The sequence below is a fragment of the Hibiscus syriacus genome, unplaced genomic scaffold, assembly GCF_006381635.1.
Source record: "Hibiscus syriacus cultivar Baekdansim isolate YM2019G1 unplaced genomic scaffold, ASM638163v2 tig00110387_pilon, whole genome shotgun sequence".
NCBI classification, from domain to species: Eukaryota; Viridiplantae; Streptophyta; class Magnoliopsida; order Malvales; family Malvaceae; genus Hibiscus; species Hibiscus syriacus.
Window position 1 is genome coordinate 1,459,612 of NW_024062717.1, and position 21,450 is coordinate 1,481,061.

Sequence of the window (21,450 nt, forward strand, 5' to 3'; positions counted from 1 at the left end):
TGAGGAGTTGATCCAATCAACTTGTCATTTTGATATTGTAAATGCTTTATAGAAGACATCAGTTACAGTTTGATGAAGGGTTAAATAAACTGAGGGAGATGATTGTAAGAATTTGGAGAATTGAAGTCAGCAACTGAAATGGTGTTCAAAGAAATTTGAAGGGGATCCCCATTCAACTCTTCAAGCACTATTAATACATTCCCAGATGGTTTGAGGAATGAACGAGGCACATGGTACCTACAATTTTAACCAAAACTTATCAGTAGAAGATTTGAGAGTCCAATATTGAGGGTATAGTGATTACTTACAGAGTTTGGGAGGGATTTCCTTTAGGGGTATGGAATGAAACCCAATAGCGACCAATACTTTGTTCATTCACCCAAACTTGTCCTTTTTGCATTGAACTCATGTTTAAGGCAATCGGATCATCTCCTACTGGTGCATCAAACGTGGTCTGACAAAATACATAATTTACCTTATGTTTTGCTGATATATATATATATATATATACACTGGAAAACAATGTAAACTAGGTTTGAAGCTCACCTTGTACCAAGTGAGTGAAGTATTTGTTGAATCATCAATCTCACTCCATTCCACTTTTTCTAAATTTTCTTCTTTATATATTTCTAACTTTTCCCCTTTCAACCCAATCTATAGAATAAAAAAAATAAAATAAAAATTAATGTCAAAGATGATATAAGTTCGAGTAGTTGCGTATGTAGGTTATATGTGCATTGTTAATAAGTTAAGAAAATTCTAAACATATATTATATTGTAATCATATTGGAATATTAAAAAAATAGTGTCAAGAGAGATTATTATATATGTTTAATGAAATAATATAATAGGCTTAATATAAAAAAAGTGCATAAACTATATTTCCCCCAAAGTGGTGTCTAAACTTTTTTCGGTCTATTCATGTGTCCAATGTTACAAATGTTACTACTTTTAAGTATATATTCCACAACGGACGTTAAATTCTACCGTTAAGTGAGACATGTCACATTCCGGTAACTTTGAATTTTTTATTAAAAAAATTAAAATTATATTTTAAAATTTGAAAAACTAAAAAAAAACACAAACTTTGAAAAGTCAGAAATCTAATCCCTATACCCAAATTGGTTTTCGCCCTTGCCGTCACTACCATCGATTGAACCTCCACCTGACCGCGCCGCCACCCAACGACCATTTTCCTAATGAAGAGCCCCCACAACCAGAGTCAATGAGAGTTGAATCGAGTTCGTTGTTTCATTAGGTTTATCGTTTAATTCATCGCCGGGGTGTTTTTTTTGGATGGTTTTTTGGGGTAAATGACTATCCGGTGGAGGTACGTTCGGCGTAGGCTTGGTCGACGAAACGATAGCCAAAGCAACGGTCGATGTGGGTATAGGACTGAATTTAGGGTTTTCAAAAATCCTGGTTTTTTTAAAAATTTCTAAATTTTTTGGCTTTTTTAATAAAAAAATATTTTTAATTTTTTTTTTAAATTAAAATTACCAGAACGTGACATGTGTCACTTGACGAAATTTTTTAACGGCGGTATGGTCTATTCACCTTAAATGATAACATTTGTAACGTTATGCACCTACATTGAGCGAAAAAAAAAGTTTAGACACCACTTTGGGGAAAATGGTGTACTTTGAACTCTTATTTTTATATTAACCCAATATGATATGATTAGATTAGATTAAATTATATGCTATGAGTAAGATTAATAGGACGACACATACCCTAGATGCACATTGAAAAAATCAAGTAAAAATGAAATGTGTGAACTCTTTTAAAACACCGTGCAAATAAATAATGTAAATTTTCATGTATACCTGATATCCCCATGTATAATTGGTGAAGTCATATGAGTTTGATCCCGAACATTGAATGTTCACGTTATTCAATCCAGCATATTTGCTCTCCATATAAGCTCCCGAGTCCTTCAAATTAGAATAAACAAATGTTATTATTAGATCCTGTAATTATTTGCTTATATGATTTGTGAGAAGAAAAAGATTACCTGTAATCCTACCATAACACTCAGTATTGATACATTGTTCATACCATCATTTAAGCTAATTGGAACGTCCATGCTAAATCCTATAGTATCATGGCTTCCATGTCCAGCTTCTACATATTTGCTGTTGATGTAGGAATGTGCAACATGTCCAAGAGACTCAATGTGAAGCACAGGTTGGGAGCAAGATGAATTGGGTTGAAAGCTGAATGTGTACCAAAGGTAATCTGATACGTCCTTTGTTGTGTTCATTTGTTCCAACAATGAATCGGATTGCAGTGAGGTATCTAAAAAGTTGGGGATCTCTTCTTTCCACTCTTTCCAGCTACTCACTGCATCAAACACTTCGCTTACTGTTGCAATTCTCTTATTCGGCATTGTCCTCACCTCTGCAGTGTTGAAAACCATGTTTCGGCAGTCCGGTAGAATACCGATCGACTTCGGCAACAACTCGAACGCCTTGTCCTGGAACTGGACCGTAGCATTTCTTGTGGAATCATTGTTTACGAGAAATGCAGCACATGCTCCCTTTCCTTGTTCAAAAACATAAGCCTAATCCAAAAGAGATGAGTAGTTGATACTACGTAATTAATGAATTGTATAGTACTGGGGTTAAAGGGTATTCCTCACCTGTTGAAGTGGACCTATCGAGAAATTGGTCTGCAATCCTTGCAATAAAGGTGTGGAACAATTCTTTATCACAGCATGCAGTTCCTTAAGATGACCCCACTTTGGCTGTCTCAGCAAACCTGTAAGTTAACCTCAATTCCAGTTTTTAACATTGAACAACGCGATATATGTATATATATATATATATATATGTTGGAAAAGGTTATCCATTTCACCATATTCATCGAGAGGAGCTTGGTCATAGTAACTTGTTATCACATAGGCCGATGACGTCCTTCCAAAATTCGTTCCACCATGGTACTATATTATATGTAAACCATTGATTAGGGTTCAGTCAAATGTGCGTATCATTAATATAACTAGGATGTCTATAGGTCAGATCGGGTCGGAATTTTGGGCTATCCAAATTTGACTCGAAAATTAAATTTTTCATCTGCACTCAACTCAAACCGAGTTTAGAAGGATCCCATCTGATTCAAAACCCGATCTAACTTTTTATATTAAAACTCGTACTTAATCTGAGTCGATCTGACTTAAATATATTTCATTTTTATGAGGTAAAATAAGGATCTAATTAAAAAAAATAGAAAGGAGTATTATTGTGATTATCTCAAAATATATAAGAGATATTTATAATAATATGTCTGATCGGATTGAATTTTTTCATCTTAACTCGACCCAAACCCATCATACAGTTAAAAATTCAATCCAAACCTGAACGTTCAAACTAAGAAACCAACCATATCAGATTATATTGAGTCAAAACCTGTCGAATCCAAGTAAAATGACACTCCCTAAATATAACAGGATTACCATGTAGTAGTTGATGTAACTTCCCTTCTTGGCTATGAAAAGTGCTACATGAAATGCAATATCTTCAGCAGATCTTATGTATGGCTCTCCACCGTATACTTGATAGCTTAATTAAAAATAAGGGTACAAGTTAGGTACAAGTTAGGTACAAGTTAGTAGCTGTCATAGAACTCACCATTAATCAATTAATAAAAGAATAAAGAAAAGTGGGTGAAAGCCTACAAAGAAGTCCAGTCTTCTGTCCACATGGAAGGCTTGTTGGGTGAGTTGGGACCTCCAAAAGTTTCCCCACATCTCATGCCATTGCATGTATTAATCTGCAAACGCATTAATGTTACGTGCTTTTGGGCTATAAACAGATTAGGGTAAACTACGTATTTAGTACTCGAATCAGGGATGGAGCCAGAATTGAATTATGAGGGGACAAATTGTTTAATTTTGAAATAAATAATATCTTTAAAACTGAATGAACCATAAAATTTAAAGAAGTTGTGATTTAATTTCATTAATTTAAAATTGAAGGCTCTTAAAGAGCAATTAAAACAAAAAAATAGAACTCAATATTTCGTTTTAAAACTAAAAGGGTCCTAAAATATAATTAAACAAGTGACTTTGGAAGGGGCAGTGGCTTAATTGTAATGATTTAAAAAATATTAGTGACCTAAAACCAATTAAACCATCAAAGTGTGGGGGTTTTAACCAAATTAACCGATTGAACATATTTTTTTGGTTAATTAGTCGGTTAACAATTAAGGATTTTTTCAACTTCGTTTGTCGATTAATTTGGTTTGAAATCTATTAATTACCAGAATTAACTAAAAATTATTAAATATTTAATATATTATTTATATATTACTTAACTTTAAGAGTGTTTAAACTTTAGTTTTAATCGAATTAATCGACCGAATTAACCAAAAATATTAAATATAATATATATATTATTTATAAATTTCGGTTAACCGACAGATTAACCGAACAAAGTTCGTTTAGGTTAAAAAATTAAAAAAAATCCGATTTAATTAACTTTTAAAAGAAAAAAAATTCAGTTAATGAATTTTAGAAAATTTGGTTCAGTCAATTGGCCGAATCTACCGATTGAACACCCCTAAGAATTGTCCCTCTCACCTCCCTCGTAGCTTCTCCTCTGACACCAATTATCACTTTAGTTTTGTGTTAGTCATCAGTTATTTATTTTTTCAAATTCATACATAATGTAACATACTTTTGGGCTATAAACAAATTAGGGTAAATTACATATTGTCACCCCAACTATTACTTTAGTTTTATTTTAGTCACCCAACTATTTTTCAAAATCATACCTAATACTACGTTTTAGTTCTGATTTAGTCGCCTATTGCTAAAAAAATAAACAAAACTAATGATGTGTCAAAATTTTCTTTTATTTTTCAATGATGCTGCGGCATTATCTTATGATGAAAATTGACACAGCATTATCATTGTTAATTTGTTAACGGTATGTGACCAAAACGGAACCAAAATGATATTTAGATCACTAAATATGTAATTTACCCAACAAATTAAGAAGATAAAATAGTGGAAGAATCTAACCACAGGATCAGGAGCATCGGTTTGCTTGCACATGACCCATGGCACACCAGTTCCAAGGTCCACCGCCATTTTTGCTGCCCATTTAACATAAGCAGCTCCTTTTTCATGGAAAGCTGCTTCCACGTTTTGGTATTCATTCTCTATCTACAAATTTAGTTCACGGTTCATCAAAGTTTTTATCAGTTTTGAAAATAAAAGAGCATCAATTTACCTGTGATAGTATTATTGGGCCTCCTTGCGAAGCATATAAACCTTCTGATTTCATCAGGTTTACTATTTTTGTAGTGAAATTCTGCATGTATAACTACAACAACAAAATGATTGCTACCAATTCAATAAAAATTAACATAAATCAAACAAAATCTTAATTATTGAATTTTTTGAGATAAAAAAGAGGCAATACATTATTATTATTATTTTAAAAGAAAAAGTAGATACCTTAAAGGGCTCATTATTTGTTCGATAAACAATACCAGGGACATCGTGCAGCCAAAATGGAAATCCCCTAAAACCAACAATTACCAATCCCAATCAATAACCCAAAAGTAATACTCCAAATATAGGCCTTTTTATTCAAATATAACTAAACAATTATTATTAAAATAATACACATTCACGATTATTTCTCAAAATATCATCTTTTTTTCTTAAAAAATGCCTTCTATGATAGCGTTTATTCATATACATAATAACGGCTCTTTATGTGGAAAACACCTTTTGTTGATGTGGATACATCCATGAAAGACATTTTCTATAGAAGTAGTGAAAGTTGGTGATAGAGTTTGGGAGATAACTTAAATTTTTTTAAAAAAAATTCAGAGGTTTAAATTAAAATTCTTAAATTTTTTAAGGCTTTAGTTTGCATTTTTTCCAAAAACAAAATAGGTTCTAATTAGAATTTTTGAAATTTTTAGAGACTTCATGATAATTTTTAAAAATTATGGGACGGATTTAATTAGGAACATTCACAAATTTTTAAAGTGTAATCTAAATTTCTAAAAATATTGAGGGGCCAAATTAAACTTTTTGAAAATTTTAAGGATCTAAATTATAATTTCTAAATTTTTTGGGGACTATGCCCCCACTAGTCTCTCTTGTATTCCGCCACTGTTCTAAAGGAAATGTCTTCTAAACCCAAAATCCATCTTGATTTCAATTCTAGATTAGTGGTGAGAACTTCATCGTTATCTTCATCATTGTTGGAGTCTATATTAATTGGAGCGGATTATGATTTAATGGATAAATTTATCTCATCACCATCATCATTGGACTCATAAAGCGGGCTTTTGAAAAACAACTATATATTTCATATCATATCATGAGTAGATACAATTGTATTTAGGTCAAATGTATCAGCACAAGAATACTCCTCATTGAACTAGAAGTCATATCAACATAAGGATAATGCACAAATTGTTGTATTGATCGAATTTTGATGCTGAGATCAAAGAAATTAATAGAGGAAGGCTTCTTCATTGAACTTGAAGGGCTCTTTGCGTATCAATTATACATCAAGAGGGTCGCTATACCTCAATCAACATCGTATGTAGTAGTTGATGAATGTCTCCACGTCGTAATAGTGAGAATCCCTCTAGCAAAATTTGTCATTAATAATGTGAAATCATTACCAAATGCTTAAGTTAGGTTGTCAACTTGATAAACTACCTATAATGAAAGGCATATAACCCCTCATAATTGTAATAAATTGTGCATAGATGTTTTCATGACCTACAAAATTGGTGTTGTGAGCGTCAATCATCATATCAACATCATCGTCATTGGAGATATGAAATGTTCTATAAGTTGATTGAACTAGTGCGAGAGGGAATTTGTAATGCAGCGAAGAGACTCTTATATTATTTCCAATATGATTTTGAAGAAAATCTTCGTAATTAACCCCTCAAGAGTGATGCTGCTCTTGAAAGACATGATGAAAGATTACTCTGATTTAAAAACAACTCTGAACTTAATTTTATAAATTTAACCATTGTAATAAATAATAGTAGAAAAATGATTCATCGTGTGAGCCTTTAAATTTGAGAGATGAGAGCTAGAGAGTTTGAGAGATGAGAGCTTATAAGTTTGAGAGTGTATTTATTAAAATGAATATACCAAAGATCATATATATGAATTATACCAAAAATCATAATTGTTAATATCACACCCCAAATTAGGGTCTAAAATTTTCTTAAATTTTTTTTGATGACTAAATTGAAATTTTAACTAAATTTAGGGGCCAAAGTGAAATTTTGATTAAATTTGGATCCAAATTCAGAAAGTATCAAAAATTAAAAGACCTATAGTATAATTTTACCAATTTTCTTTTTAGTGAATATATAACCCCTAAGTCTAGAAAGTTTTCTCATTTAGAAACCCTATTTTCTTCATCTTTCAACTTTGTTTAGCAAAAAACTTCAATCGTCGTTTCATCATCGATCGTTGCTCCATTTTTTACACCTCCCGTACCATCGTGTTCATTACATCATCCCGAGTCCACCAATGTCCATATTGTCTCTGTTTCTGTCGACGTGTTTTTATACACCTAATGAGCACACTAAGATTTTTAGCTCATTCTGTAAACTTTAACCTTTTCAGATAGTAGCAGACCGTAGGCTAGCAGACTTGGCATCAGGAGGACCGACTACTCCTATTTTTGTACCACTATATATCTCTATATACCTTTTTTTTTTATACTTTGGTGACACTTGTTTTTGCTCCCGTCTTGATATATATCTGTATTACCAGTATTTTTCTATGTGTATATTTTATACGTTTTTCTAATACATGTATATATTGATATATGGACGTTTATCATATGAACTTTTCTTATGACTAATTTCATAATATACTGTATATGGATTTAGACGTTATTTTAAATATGAAAAAAAAATTCTGAATAAGATATGTAACCGCCTAGATTTGGGCATATCGTCCAGGCCGAGTCTAGGGGGTTACACTTGGTGGTATAAGAGCCTTTAGTTTTAAACACTTGGATTGTGGATGAGTCCTAAATTTTGGATTTTCAAGATCTTTCGATGTTTACAAAAACCGTGTCACTTTATTTTACGAGTTTTAAATATATTTGAGATTCTTGATGTCAGTCTAACTTAAGTTCAAATTCTTTCCGTAGAGCCTTGTAGATTTATCCGATGAGTGCTGTTAGAGGTTGTAGGCTAGGTCGTGGCCGTGGTCAAGGGTAAGTAACTCGATCTTCTGTTAGGATAGACGATTCGATGTCACCTTGAGATCCTCTTGCATGTAGATCCGTTTATTTCTCGAGATAATCCGGTTACACCTGCGAGAGACCCTCCCATCACTGAGGACGAGGACACTGATATGGATGAGGATGCCATCAATAGAGCTGTGTTTCGTATATTTAGGATAGTTGCTAGAGTCCCTGGTAATATGTCTGTAGTCGAGATTTCAAAGTCTTTGGTAGCTGCTGGAGTAGTTTAGTTCGAGGGCATTACTGGTGGACCTCCAATTGACGCTGAGTATTGATTGGAAGATACAGAGAGGATTATGGATGAGATGGACCTGATGCTTGAGAAAAAGTTAAAGGGGGCCCTATCTATGCTAAAGAAAGAGAGTTTTCGATAATGGTAATCGATTTTCGATAGTATTTATGGGAATCAATTGACGTGGGATATTTTCAAGGCATATTTTTAGAGTCGCTACATCATAGAGAGATACATGCAGGAGCGATGCTAAGCGTTTCAGAATTTGGAGCAGGGCGATATATGTTATGGACTATGAGATTGAGTTTATCAGGTTGATCCACTATGCTGCTAAACTTGTTGATACTGGGTTGAACCGGTGCTTGAGATTCGAGAATGGACTCAGATATGAGATAAGAGTCCAGTTGCTACCCATCGGGAGGGGAATTTTGATACCTTGGTTGAGATAGCCAAGACCGCTGAGGAGATAGAACGAGTGGGTATGGAGCACATGAGAGACAGAGACCGAGATAGAGACCGATTCAGGAGGCATTCTATTTCTGTTGACTCTTCTACACGCCCTAGCAAAAGAGGCAGGGGTAAATCTTTTCAGAGAGGCGGTGCAAGTTCTAGGCTTGTGGCGTCAAGTTCGTTAGCTCTGACGCCTTTTATTCATGGTGGTTCTTTTGGATCACATCCTTTGTTGTCTTGTGAGCACTATGGAAAACGTAATTTTGGTGAATGCAAGAAGAAGTACAGTTTAGACACCTGCTCGTACTCCCGCTCGTACCCAGAGTACAGTTCAGACTCTAGTAGAGAACCATAGTCAGGAGAAAGCATTGGGATCGGCTAGTAGAGGTCGAGCTTCTCAGAGTAGGTGTCCATAGGGGTGTTCATTTTTCAGTTTTAACCAAATTAACCGACCGAACCGAATTAGTTATGTTAATTCAGTCGGCCACCAAATTAGTTCGGTCGGGAAACAGTTAATTTTTTTTTAGAATTCGGTTAACAGTTAATTCGGTTCGAAATCGGTTAATTAACTGAATTAACTGAAATTAAATTTTAAATTTTAAATATATTATATATAAATATATAACATATAGGCTCAACCCAAACCATTTCAAACCTAATTAATAATTTAAGATCCAATAACTTTTAAACCTTAATCAATATTAATTAATTAAAAAATCTAGATATTATTTAAATTAATTGTAAATTGTTTTTTTGAATTAAAAAATATTCAATTTTTATATAAATTAGAAAATTTTAAAAAATTTCGGTTAATTTGAAAATTGACCGAATTAACCAAAATTTTTTCGGTTTGGTTAATAATTTTCAAATAAATTTCAGTTTAGTTAACGGTTAAAAAAAGTTCGATTAATTTGGTTATGGTTAATTCGGTTCGGTCGGTGACTGAATTAACCGTTTGAACACCCCTAGGTGTCCAGCAAGATCTGAGGCCAGATAGTCTACATTGGTTTACACTGGTAGACGTCGACAGGACCACGATGAACCTGATGTGATTTCAGGTACTATTATTATTCATTCAGTTCTCTACTTTGCATTATTTGATAATGATTATATCCATTCGTATGTGTCGTATTGTATTCTTGGGGTTCAGGGTAAGTCCTTACCCACTTTCTTAAAGTGACCGCAACATGTAATTTTAATCCATAATATAAGTAATCATGGCTAGGGTTGAGTGTTTGATCGAGATGATTCAAAAAAAATTTCAAGCTATTCGAGTTTAGAAATTCTGTTTTATAACTCAAACTTGATTTAAAAAAATTTCGAGTTGAGTTGAGTCGAGTTGTTCAAGTTTCTGTTTAAATTTAATTATAAATATTTATAATATTATGTAAGTATTTGATTTCAATTTAAACGGTTTCCTATAACCATATATATTTATTCTTCTTCTTTTCATATGTGCTATACATATATCATTCAAAGTTGAGGGACTCAACTCAAACTTGAAAATAAATCCACTAATTACTCAAAATTTTCAAGTTATTCGAGTTTTATTTTATAATTCAACTTAAATTTGAAAGTTTTCAAATTGAATCAAATCGAAAAAAATCAAATTTTCAAATGGAATCAAATTTTGCTAACCGCATTATGTCGGGGTTTAGGAACGCGCTGTCTTGTCTCTATCATCTTTGTGTGAATAAAGAAAGTGAGTCCATTTAGTAAATAAAAAAAACTAGGGCAATTTGCAATACTTTGCATTATTTACAGACTCCTCGACTTTGTACTCAGGGTAAGTCCTTACCGTAGGTCCTCAACTTTCTGCTCAGGGTAAGTCCTTACTGCAGGCTTCTTAGCTTTGTGCTCAGGGTAAGTCCTTACTGTAGGCTCCTCTGCTTTGTGTACATAGTAAGTCCTTACGGTAGGCTCCTCTGCTTTGTGCACAGGGTAAGTCCTTACCGCAAGTCCTTATGCTTTGTGTATAAGGCCCTTACCGGGTGATCGGATGGGGGTAGTGTTCATATTTTTAAAACATGTTTGATAAATTGGTTTTACTGAAGTATAGATGGGTGTATGGTTTTGGAGAACCTACATATTCTGGTGATCGGATGGGGGTAGTGCTAATATATTTAAAACATATTTGATAAACTGATTTTACTGAAGTATTTTATTTGTATGTTTTTATACACCGTAAGGAGCACACTGGGCTTTTTAGCTCATTCTGTAAATTTTAATCTTTTCAAATAGTAGTATACCGTAGGCTAGCAGACTTGGCATCAGGAGGACCGACTACTCCTATTTTTGTACCATTGTATATCTCTATATACATTTTTTTTATACTTTGGTGACACTTGTATTTGCTTCCATCTTGATATATATGTATTACCGATATTTTGCTATGTATATGTTTTATAAGATTTTTCTGATACATGTATATATTGATATATAGACGTTTATCGTATGAACTTTTCTTATGACTAATTTCATATTATATGATATATGAATTTAAACTTTATTTTAAATATGAAAAAATTTATGAATAAGATATGTAAATGCCTAAATTTGGGTATAACGTCCAGGCTGGGTATAAGGGGCTATAGTTTGTATGTTTGAAGCATGATGGACGTGCACATAACCTTTACTACGAAGAGAAATAGATTTTACTGAAATGAGTCTTCTTTTTTTTACAGAGAACCTCTACATCCCTTATTCTTGAGGTTTGTAAATGTTGAACCTTTGTAAAGAACTATTTATATCCTTGTCACCATGTTTAAAGGATGATAAGATAAGATACAACTAATAGAAATGGCTAGACATGATGACATTGTAAAGAATATTTTCTACCAAAGGGAAGATCTTCTACTTAAATGAGTCTTTTCTTTATGAATAGAATCTTTACATCTTTTATTCTTGAGGGGTGTAAATGTTGGACCTTTGCAAAGAACTGTTCACATCATTCTCTCCATGTTTGAAGTAGGATAGGATAGGCCATAATTATAAAAAATCACTAAACAAGATGACCTTATAGAGAATTTCTACTACAAAGAGAAAGAGTTTTTATTGAAAATGAGCATTCCTTTTATGCAAAAAAAAAAAAAAAAATCACCACATCCCCTATTCTTATGGGATTGTAGCTATTGGACCTCTACAAAGAATTATTCATGTCATTCTCTCCATGTTTGAAGCATGATAAGATAAGACACAATTATCAGAAATTATTAGATAAAGTGATCATACAAAGAATCTATATTACAAAAGGGGAAGAGCTTTTGCTGAAACAAGTCTTTCCTTTATGCAGAGAACATTTACATCCCCTATTCCTGATGGGGTAAAACTATTAGACCTCTGTAGATAAATATTCTCATCCTTGTCTTCATGTTTAAAGATGATAAGATAAGACACAATTATCGAAAATGGCTAGACAAGATCCCACTATAGAGAATTTATGCTACAAATGAGAAGAACTTCTATTGAAATACGTATTCCCTTCATGTAAAAAAATCTATACACCCTTTATTTTCAAAGGGGTGTAACTGTTGGACCTCTGTAAAGAATTATTCATGTCATTATCTCTATGTTTGAAGCATAATAGGATATGACACAATTGTAGAAAATGATTAGACAATATGATCCTATAAAGAATCTCTGCTACAATATGGAAGAGCTTATACTAAAACGTACCTTCCCTTTATGTAGAGAACCTTTGTACTCGTATTCTTGAAGGGGTGTAACTATTTAACCTTTGAAGAGAACTATTTATGTAATTTTCTCCATATTTTAAGCATTATCCATATGTTATGTTTAGTTGTGGTCTTCACTATCTCTATTTTTTTCCATCATTTTCATTCTGCTATAGAGAAATTTTGTTGTGTTCCTTATTCACTTACTTTTTCAATGACATATAAAATATCCTTATATGATCTCTCAAATGATATATTATCTGAGATTTTATAATTCATTGCTGGGAATAATATTGATGATTTCCTACACATTCGCTTAACTTAGGAAATTTTTTTGGCTTCAAATTTAACGTGTATATTTTCAAATGTTCGATTGTGTGGGTATGTCTTGAAATCTTTGGATTGTTGCAAATACTTACCATTTCGAAAGGTTTTTCTTTCAAACGAAAATATCCTTAAGCCTTGTATAGGGAAGGTATACTAGTGTTTTTACAAGTACTATGTCAATGTTGATATCGGATGTAATATTTTGAAGGAAGCCTATACGATAGATGTAATTTTTGGGAATAAAAGATGTTTCTGATAGAAAGTTTTTTTTTTCATGAGTTTAACCATGTCAGCTTAAGACGTTTTATCTACAAAACACTTTCTAAAAGGTGTTGGATAAGAAGTATTTTTATTAAAAAGTGTCATTTCGAGATTTAATTGTGAACATGTGTTATTTTAATTATAATTTTCTTTTAGGTATATTTGAGTAAAAAAGTCACGAGTATGAGTGGTTAAATCGTAATTTTTATTTAGATACTAAAATTAATTTACTGATATAGACTTTAATAATATTTTTATATTACATAAGTATTATATATTTTTATTTATTTTTTAAATATGTGAAAATCGTTAATATATATCACCTCGTCATTTTTTTAAAAAATACATAAAAATATTTGATGAAATTAATAGAAAACAATTGACTTTGGGATATAAAATACATATTTTAGAAAGTAAAGAGATTAAAAGTGCTCAAATTGTAGTAGAGGGACTCAATTACTAAAAGCGCTACTACAAGGACCTTTTTATAAATTTGACCAAAGTGAGCCGATCAGAGAAAAAAATAGTTGTAAACTTTGTAAAAGAAAAATGATGGGTATAAATAACTCACCCATAATTCCATTCACTCTCAATGAAGGGTCCAATCCTAAGGCAGACATAAAGCCCCTGTGCTTGAATTTCTTTTATAAATTTCACCAAGTCGTTTCTCCCACTGAAGTCATACTACCCAATGAAAAAAAAAATGATGAGATACATAATCATGAAATTATATAAAAATACTTAGAAATGATAATTTAACTTGAAATTGATGGTCATTTTGATTTTTAAAGAAATTCAAGTTTAAATTGGGTCAAAATTTATTGATAAGTCAGATTAGATGAGCTGTATATACTTCTCGGATTAGGTTGAGTTGGCCAAAAGCCCTACCCAATGCAAAACAATAGGGGGAAAAAAGCTTTGGTGAAATACACATTCATGTAATTATATAGAAATATGGTTTCAATTGGCTTGTGTTCTAACCTCACCAGGCTGGGGCTCATGCATATTCCAAAATACATACGTTTGAATCACATCAACTCCTCCTTCCTTTGCTTTGGCTATCAGAGATGGCCACATCTGCATACCAACTCATTGCTTTTGATCAATTTGCAGAAAAAGTGTAGGATCATTGAGCCAAAAGTAAACATTTGCAGAGAAAAGAGCAAAAATAATGTGCTCGTGACCCACAACCGTAACCATTCATATCTCTACTTTTAGAACAATAATAAAGGAGGAGGTTTGTTTGTATTAAAAAGCAAAAGAAAAGCGTGAGATTTGTTTTTTGTTGTTGGCATTCATTCATTCATGTATAAAATTCCAATACCTGACCTTGTTTCATTGTCTCTATATATATGCGGTGGTGTTCTTTCCTTTACCTTAAGTAATCTCGTGACGCAGTAACGGACCCACGTTATAGGTGAGAGGGGTAATTGTTCACTCTAATTTTGATGATCAAATTACATTTTAGGTTATTAGAAATTTTAAAACTATTGTGCCTGGGATACTAGTAGTTTTAAAATTAATGGAATGAAGTCTTGATCCCAAATTTATCTGATTTAATTACTTTTTAAGAACTTTAAATTTTAAAATTGGTAAAAATTAAATCCTTAATATCTCAATTTTTATGATTTAATTACTTTCTAGGATCTTATTTATTTTAAAATTAAACAATTTGTCTCCTCATAGTTCGATCCTGACGTCATCCCGACATGATCCAAGTGTTTGTGTTAGATTATCTATATTTTATATAGTCATACTGTTAAAATTATTCTCAAGTTTTTCAGAATAATCTCTTTAACACATATTTTTTAGGAGCATTTTAGCCTCCAACGTTTCAATTTTTTTTCTCGAAATGACTCATGTTGAATGAAAATTATTAGTTGGCTAACGATCAACGCGTGTTGCTAACATAGTACTTTTACACGTGCTTAATTGCTAATGCATCATGTCATCTCAACAATTAAGCACATATGGAAATGTCAGTCAACAACATGCGTTGATAATTAATTAATTAACGATTTCCATTCAACATGAGTCATTTTGACAAAAAATGAAACATTGGGGACTAAAATACTCCCAAAAAGGGGTGTGGGTTAAAATGATCATTTAAATAAATGTTGGGGGATAATTTTGATATTATGCCTTTTGTATAATATAGTTGTCTATGGGCTATGATGAAAATGGTGGTGTTTGGTTGCCGATGGCCGGAGAATGAAAAACAAATGCAGGTGAGAGTGAGTCAGTGACGGAGAAGGGCCGAAGAAATTATGATTTGAATTTACCTGAGGAGTGCTGCGAGGATAGTGAATGGAACCCGAAAACAGAAGTTTACGTTGGCCATTGATGATTAATGATCTCCCATCGTACGTCACGTTGTCTTCTCCAGCCTTTGCCATGCTCGCCTGCACCGCAACCAGTATATATATGCACCACCAAACCATCTCCATTTCAGCTACCACTGGCCTTTACAAACTTGGACTTTAAACCGGATATTGCAGTGGGATTGGTGAGCCTGGGATGATATGATATATACACACACATAGGAAACAGGAAAGAAGGTTTGTCATTCTTGGAAAGATTAATGTGCATAAATGTGCAACGTGTAGTTGATGTTTAAGTTAATACCCTTTTTGATCGACTAAATACCCTTTGTTCTCTTAATTTGCTCGCTTACATGATGAGAAGAAGCTTTAAATATAGTTATTGGATCTTAATATCCTTAATTCCTTATCATCTTAATGTGGTTTATACGATAATTGGTAAAGTGACTTAACAATTAATAAATTTAGGACGGCCGACGAACGTGAAAAAGGTGTAAGAGCCATATCGTATACGTCATAGGGCTGCACGCCTTGCGTGTTTCCATTGGATAAATTAGAAATATTAGAAATACAAATGGCGGTAGAGAGGATAAAAATAAATAGTGAAGGCAGCAATTGTTTGTAATGTTGGCGTGGCTTGGGTTCTAAGCTTTTATTTTATACCAAACGTAAGAAAAAAACAACCCCAGATATAAGATATATCACCACCTAACCTTTATCTTTTATATATTGTTACTTATACGTCAACCCTGATTGAAAAAAATGAATTTTGAGTTAAAACCAAGGTTGACTGGTTCAATGATATGCTTAAATGTTGTTATTTATGATCTCCCTACAATTTTATAAGTTCACCTCATAACATAAGATATTGTGTCAATCTTTTATTAATTAATATAATTATATTAATATAATTATTTTTATCCCTTTTTTTTGAGATTTACATAGGGTTGATTCGATTACTAATTGGTGATGAGATAAAACAATGATAAAACAAAACTCCGACGTTTTTTACTAGTCATTATACCTTGTGTGTCATACCGATTATCATATTTCACTTTCGATCATACTAGACTATAATTTATTGTTTACCATAATTACATTATTGTTATTTGTTCTGCAATGTCTTCATTTTATTAAAGATAATGAAATTAACAAGATCATATATGTCTCATTAAAAAAATCCCTCGAGGAAAAAGAACACATAAAGGTTATCAAAGTTGTACAAGAAACACTTGCAAACACTTCGACTCTGAACACAAAACAAAGCAGTAACTGCTTGCAAAGCTCTTCACACCCTAAAAACCAAACAAGGCTTTATAGATTAGCACAAAACTAAATCGCTCTATTCATCTTAACTTAACTAAAAATATCCTTACGTTCCCCCATTAACACAAGCCACATTGTATTCCTATATTTGAAATAGGCAAATCGTTACCTGAGGTATTGTACTACTGAAATCCTCAAAATGACTTCTGTTGAATGACTTTCTGCTCGTGATTACATGTGAATTTATATATATATATATATACATTTGTTGAACGTGTCTATTGTTATGTGAAATCATTGAAATATCCTACTTATGTATTGCCTCCGGATACTGTTATTGGCATACATCACTGTATTGTATTGTTTACATATATCATGGGAGATAGATGGATAATGAAGGCAGGATACCGCACTTAGCGGATTGATTCTAGAGTACTATTAATGTTCATTATTTTATCTCTCTACTGTATATTTCACGTTTATTAATACTTTTCAGTGCTATTGTTCACTGTCTTGGAAAAAGGTTGCAATGGAGTACAATTGATGGTACTGAGTAGTGAGTAGTAAGCTTACTAGTATGTAGTAGACTCATTACTATATGACTGTATATATTGTGTTAATGTGATTATTGATTTGAATTGTCCCCCAATAACCTTTATGTTTGTTTACTGTGAAATATTGAATGATCAAACTGATACATGCAGAGTGTTATGATTTCGGACTTTTAATAGCATTTGTTTCAAGCACATAAAAGATTAGCACGTTTCTCTTAGCCATTTCGTTTTATTTCATCACTTTGATTTATAGACCCTGACAGATCATTCATAATCTTCGGGTGTAAGACAATCAAGCCGAGACAAGGAGTTGCAATATGCTTGAGATTTTAATGAAACACTGCTTAATAGTAAAGTTGAGATTAGAACTGAGGATTTGACTAATATAAGATAAAATAAACACTAGTTTGAAGCTTTTCCTGCGATGGCTCATGCATTGGCTGCTAGACATGAACATTCAGTAAAGCTCACAAAGCCGAGGATGAACACAAACAAGCCCTCAATAAAGTAAGCGCCTGCAGCACAGATATTTCACCGTGGATTGTAAATATAAAGTGACTGAAAGCTGAAAATTAAGATTGACCAAATCTCAAAATGGTAATAAATTACTTCAGCTTCTCCAATTATAATAACTTTCTCTTCAACTTTTCATCAAGAGAGATCCCCATCTCCTTTAGTAAAGATGCACTAGAAACGGTTGTCAGTGATTTAACTACTAGATCATTAGTGACAACAAACAGTGAGCATTTCTCGGCATAGCCCGAACTGTTTGTAATGTTCGGCTTCGGAGACTTTGGGTCCAACAGTTTCAAGGGTCTGCTTGTGTGTTTGTTACTACTTGTCAAGTAGTAGCCGAGGCCATTAGGTATCGGTAGTGAGATTGTCCTTCCCTCCTAAGAGTCCCAATACCAATTCCAAAGGGATGGTGAGGAAGCTAAATAAGAGGTCAACAAAATTTGCACCTGCTTCAGCGTATAAAACTTTACCATCAGACTTTCTCAGCATTATCTTCACACTTGTTCTGCCATCATTTTCAGTTCTCTCCTTGCCATTATATTTGGTAGTTTCCTCCAAATCCGGTGTAACGAGCACGAATTGGTCATCGGACATCGGGGTACTGCTGGGAATTCCTTGTTTTCTCAGGAAAATATCAGTCAGCGTGGTCTTTGATATAAGTAAATGGCTCAAAGATTAGCCAACTGGAAAGATTAAGCAAAGAGACATAATTATGAGACTAAAATCACATTGAATCAGATCTGTTGGCAGACCTTGCATCACTCTAAAATCATCAGTTATGATGAATATTGATTTTCCCCTAGTTTCCTCTTTTAGCACATTTCTTTCAACTCGAATCACATCTTCTTTATTCATCAACTTCCCGCAAGTGCATCTTGTAGTTCTATAATAACTGAGCCAACCAACGGGTTTTAGTCTACAAACCATTTTTTCACAAACGAAATACTTTGTAGGCTCTGTAGCATCATCCATGGAAAGCTTCAAGGTCTTGAACTTCTCTTCATGAACGCTTCTTGGACGAAGCAGCATATCCTTGCATGCATCGGTCCGAAGGCCGTTCTTCAAGCAACTGAGGAGCGAAGTCAGATGCTTATCAACAAGCCGTGCAATTTTTCCGACAGGAAACATAAGGAGACCACACAGGGTATCGACAAAATCCTTGCCAGCTTCGGCCAGAACTACCCTGTTTCTATAAAAAAGTTTGATTGAAATAGTGAGGGTTTCAGTAGCCATATATTTTGTACGATTCTCCCGATCTAAATCAAGCAGGTTTTACATGAAGAAGGTTTGCCTCAGCAGTTCTATTCGATATGAGTAGGAGAAGCGGTATTCTTAAAAGAAATAGAGAAATTAGAAATTGGGATGAACTACTAAACAAGAGCAAATTCAGAAGGATCAAGTTTGGAGCATAGCAGATATGAATGTAAAACCAGAGAATGACCAGGGGAGTTGGGAAATTGTAGATAGAACTGAGTTTATTGGACTGATAAATTTATCTTTTAACTTAATCTTCTTATTTCAAATTCCAGTTGTTCCACAGAGCTCTTCACCTTCGGTTATACCGACTTCTCCTTATTGTTTTTTAGGACAATATTTCAACATTTTAATTATCGGGTATTGATGCTTTTGTTGTTTGTTTGATTAAATGTTGGGACAATCCTTGCGGAAGACTCAACCTGCATTTTGGAACTTTGGAGGGAAAGGGATTTTAGGACTAATAGGAGTATTCTCAGTGGGTCTAAAAATATAATCATGGCAAGATGAAAAACAATAAGAAGAAAATCAACAAATATTTAAATAAAGGACCAAAGTAAAAAGATGGTAACTTTAAAGGCTAAATATCAAAATCAACAAGGATCAAGGTTGCACAAGCAAGTATCATATAATATGGGTATTAGAACCACAATATGACCATAAGTATCATGGAGGACTAAAATGAAAATTAACAAAATAATATACACCAAAAGTAAAATAAGAAAAAAATAAGAATATCATGAGATAATGACTAGAACAAAATAGATCTAAACTTTAAAGTTGAAAACAAGAACTTGATTAATAACTTATGACTACAAAATAAGACAACAAGACTTCAAGCCTTAGGAGAAGATTAACTCCTTTTTGACAAGAAAAGAAAAACCTAATCCTAACCCCATTTTTACTTCATTCTCGCCGTTTCTCTCTGTCTCATTATTTTTTCTCACGCCACTCTTCTTCTTCACTCATTTATTTATTTACTTTTTAAAACCCAAATCCATGGTTTTTTTCTTAAAAAACCAAAACAATCGAACCTAGATCTAGAGGTTACCTCCGGTGAGATATGAGATTTCTGGTGAACAACGACAAAGGTGAGTTCTCCTCTTTCTTTCTTTTTTCGTTCTTTTTTTTCTCTGGTTTTGATGGGTTTCTTTTCACTACATTTTTTCTTTTTCGAAAATTGCTCTTTGTTTTCTCTTTTTTTTTTCTTGTTTCGGATATTTCTTTCTTTTTTCACACTAAAAACTCTCAGTTTTTTCTATATGTTTTTCGAATCCAAAAAATCTCCAACTAAAAGCCTCATTTTTTCTTTCTCTGCTTTTTTCTTTAAGTTAACTTCTTTTTATTCTCAATTCCAGCCCCCTCATCTTTTTCGGTTCTCTCTCCTTTTCTTCTATATTTCATGTCAATTTTATTTAAGAGGAGAGAGATGTACTACCCCAAATTTTGATTAATGACCAAAATATAAATTTTGAAAGTTAAGTGGCCAAAGTATAAACTTTGAAAAAGTTAAGGACTAAAATGGTAATTTTAAAAGTTTCAATCTACTCCGTAAATAAATAGTTTACCTCAAGAATGAAATTTCCATGGGAATCATATTTTTTCGTATGGATTTTGTATTAAAAACTATAAATCGATAAAGTTTAAGAAAAAATTCGGTAATCGGATCGAATAAAAATTTCAGGAAAAATTGAATGATGATAAATTAGACTTAAAAATATTATTTCCACATTTGAAAACGATGGAAAATAATATAAACCTTTGAATTCGAGGGTTTAATTCCATGTTAAATCTGGATCGTTGGATTAAAGTGGCAAGATTGTAATTTTTGGAAAGTTACATGGACAAAATGGTAAAGTGTGAATTATTTTGTTCACCTTTGACTTTTGGAAGATGATAAGGTTATGGTGTCTTGGTTTGATGGTAAATATGAAGTTTCATTAAGGGTAAATTGGTCTTTTCCCAATTAAATGAATATAATATTCATTTAAGCTTACATTAAAGGTAAATTAGCATGAAATTAATCTAAAATTTCATGTCATCTTGTTTATCTTTCTTCTCCAAGCCGTGAATCCATCCAAAGGTGAGAAAAAACAATTATTTTCAAATTTTGAGCAATTTCCTTTGAATTTAGGATTATGCCGTGAAATAAAAAATTGTTCTACGCGAGAAACACTATCTTTTGGTACCATTTATGCTTGTTAATCTTGCTTGATTTCAAAGATCCCAAAATCTAGGGTTTATTTTTATATTAGGATTTATGGAATTGATAATGAATATTGATGTTTTTGAGGTTGTAGATTCATTTTCAAGCTTGCTTGATGATTAAAACATGTTTAATCCTCC

At 32.7% G+C, this 21,450-nt stretch overlaps 1 protein-coding gene and 1 pseudogene across 1 annotated transcript; both read right to left on the minus strand.

Moving 5' to 3' along the window:
* Window positions 1-57: 57 nt before the first annotated feature.
* On the minus strand, window positions 58-15,672 carry LOC120122803 (beta-galactosidase 6-like). Its single transcript, XM_039141884.1, has 15 exons — window positions 15,476-15,672; window positions 14,175-14,270; window positions 13,765-13,877; window positions 5,462-5,528; window positions 5,235-5,327; window positions 5,024-5,167; window positions 3,677-3,771; window positions 3,455-3,560; window positions 2,857-2,941; window positions 2,642-2,760; window positions 2,015-2,563; window positions 1,827-1,934; window positions 547-654; window positions 309-454; window positions 58-237 (listed from the first exon to the last, which is right to left on the minus strand). Exons 1-15 carry the CDS (start codon window positions 15,638-15,640, stop codon window positions 81-83), a joined length of 2,151 nt encoding a protein of 716 aa, XP_038997815.1. The 5' UTR covers window positions 15,641-15,672; the 3' UTR covers window positions 58-80.
* Window positions 15,673-17,752: 2,080 nt separating this feature from the next.
* Window positions 17,753-19,083, minus strand: LOC120122374 (annotated as a pseudogene).
* Window positions 19,084-21,450: the final 2,367 nt, after the last annotated feature.